Below are 1073 nucleotides of genomic sequence, written 5' to 3' on the forward strand. Positions count from 1 at the left end.
GCCAACTCGAGAACTTCAGCAGCCAAATATTCCAAAACAGCGGCTAAGTAGACTGGGGCACCAGCTCCGACTCGCTCGGCATAGTTTCCCTTTCTCAACAGACGGTGGATACGACCGACAGGGAACTGTAATCCAGCCCGGGATGATCGGGTCTTGCTCTTTCCCTTTACTTTTCCTCCTTTTCCTCGTCCAGACATGATGTGAATTTAGTTAGTGAGACGGTGTCGTCGTGCGAAAGTCTAGTAACTGAATGAAGCGAACGCGACGACTAAAAACACTATTTATACTCGAAAATGGAGTCGAAAACTACGGTGCTCACTATCAAGTCCGCGCTATTTCACGAGAAAAGCTTTCGATCCTATTTTTCGACTCCATTTTCGAGTATAAAAGGAAAATTTCGCGCGTGTTCACTACTAAAGCAAGTGATACTCAACTGAAGAAACTCGACGTTCTACACATGAAAGCTATACGTATTGCCACCAGGGCAGCTGTAGGTACAAAGAATGAGGCGCTACTTCAGGAGGTGGGAGAGAAACCCCTCTCTCTTCGGAGGGAGGAGCTATCTCTCAAATTCTGGGGGAAACTTCAGTATTTGTCCGAAAGCTGTCCGACGTATTCCAGCATCAGAAGATTTACTCGTGTCGGAAATAACCAGAAGAATCGGAGTATTTCTTACGGGCAAGCGGTCATTGATCTATTGAGAGAGCATCAGCTCGATCAAGTAACGATCCTTGAACGCCGCCTACCGGCTACTCCGTTTTGGAAGGTTACCAACCCGACAGTCAACACCCAGCTGATCCAGAGTACCAACAAGCACGAGAACCCAGTGGGAGCAAGAGCTCACGCTCTTGATCTCATTGATTCCGTGTACGCCGACCATTTGAAGATCTACACCGATGGTTCCAAGAGTAGTACCGCAACAGGATACGGTTTGTGCATCCCAGCAAAAGGCATCCGCATCAGTAAAAGGATCCCCCCGCACTGTTCAGTGTTCACAGCAGAACTTTTTGCCATCAGGGACGCGGTAGCATGGCTGTCCGTCAATCACACGGAGCATGCCGCGATTCTATCCG

General features: G+C 48.6%; 1 protein-coding gene across 1 annotated transcript; it reads right to left on the reverse strand.

Annotated features, from left to right (window-relative positions):
* Nucleotides 1-47: 47 nt before the first annotated feature.
* Nucleotides 48-197, reverse strand: LOTGIDRAFT_60972 (hypothetical protein; the record flags this gene model as incomplete). Its single annotated transcript, XM_009064747.1, has 1 exon — nt 48-197. A coding segment is annotated over one exon (150 nt), but the record flags the coding sequence as incomplete, so codon positions are not given.
* Between the last annotated feature and the right edge of the window lie 876 nt (nt 198-1073).

Source organism: Lottia gigantea, assembly GCF_000327385.1.
Source record: "Lottia gigantea unplaced genomic scaffold LOTGIsca_6423, whole genome shotgun sequence".
Taxonomy (NCBI): Eukaryota; Metazoa; Mollusca; class Gastropoda; family Lottiidae; genus Lottia; species Lottia gigantea.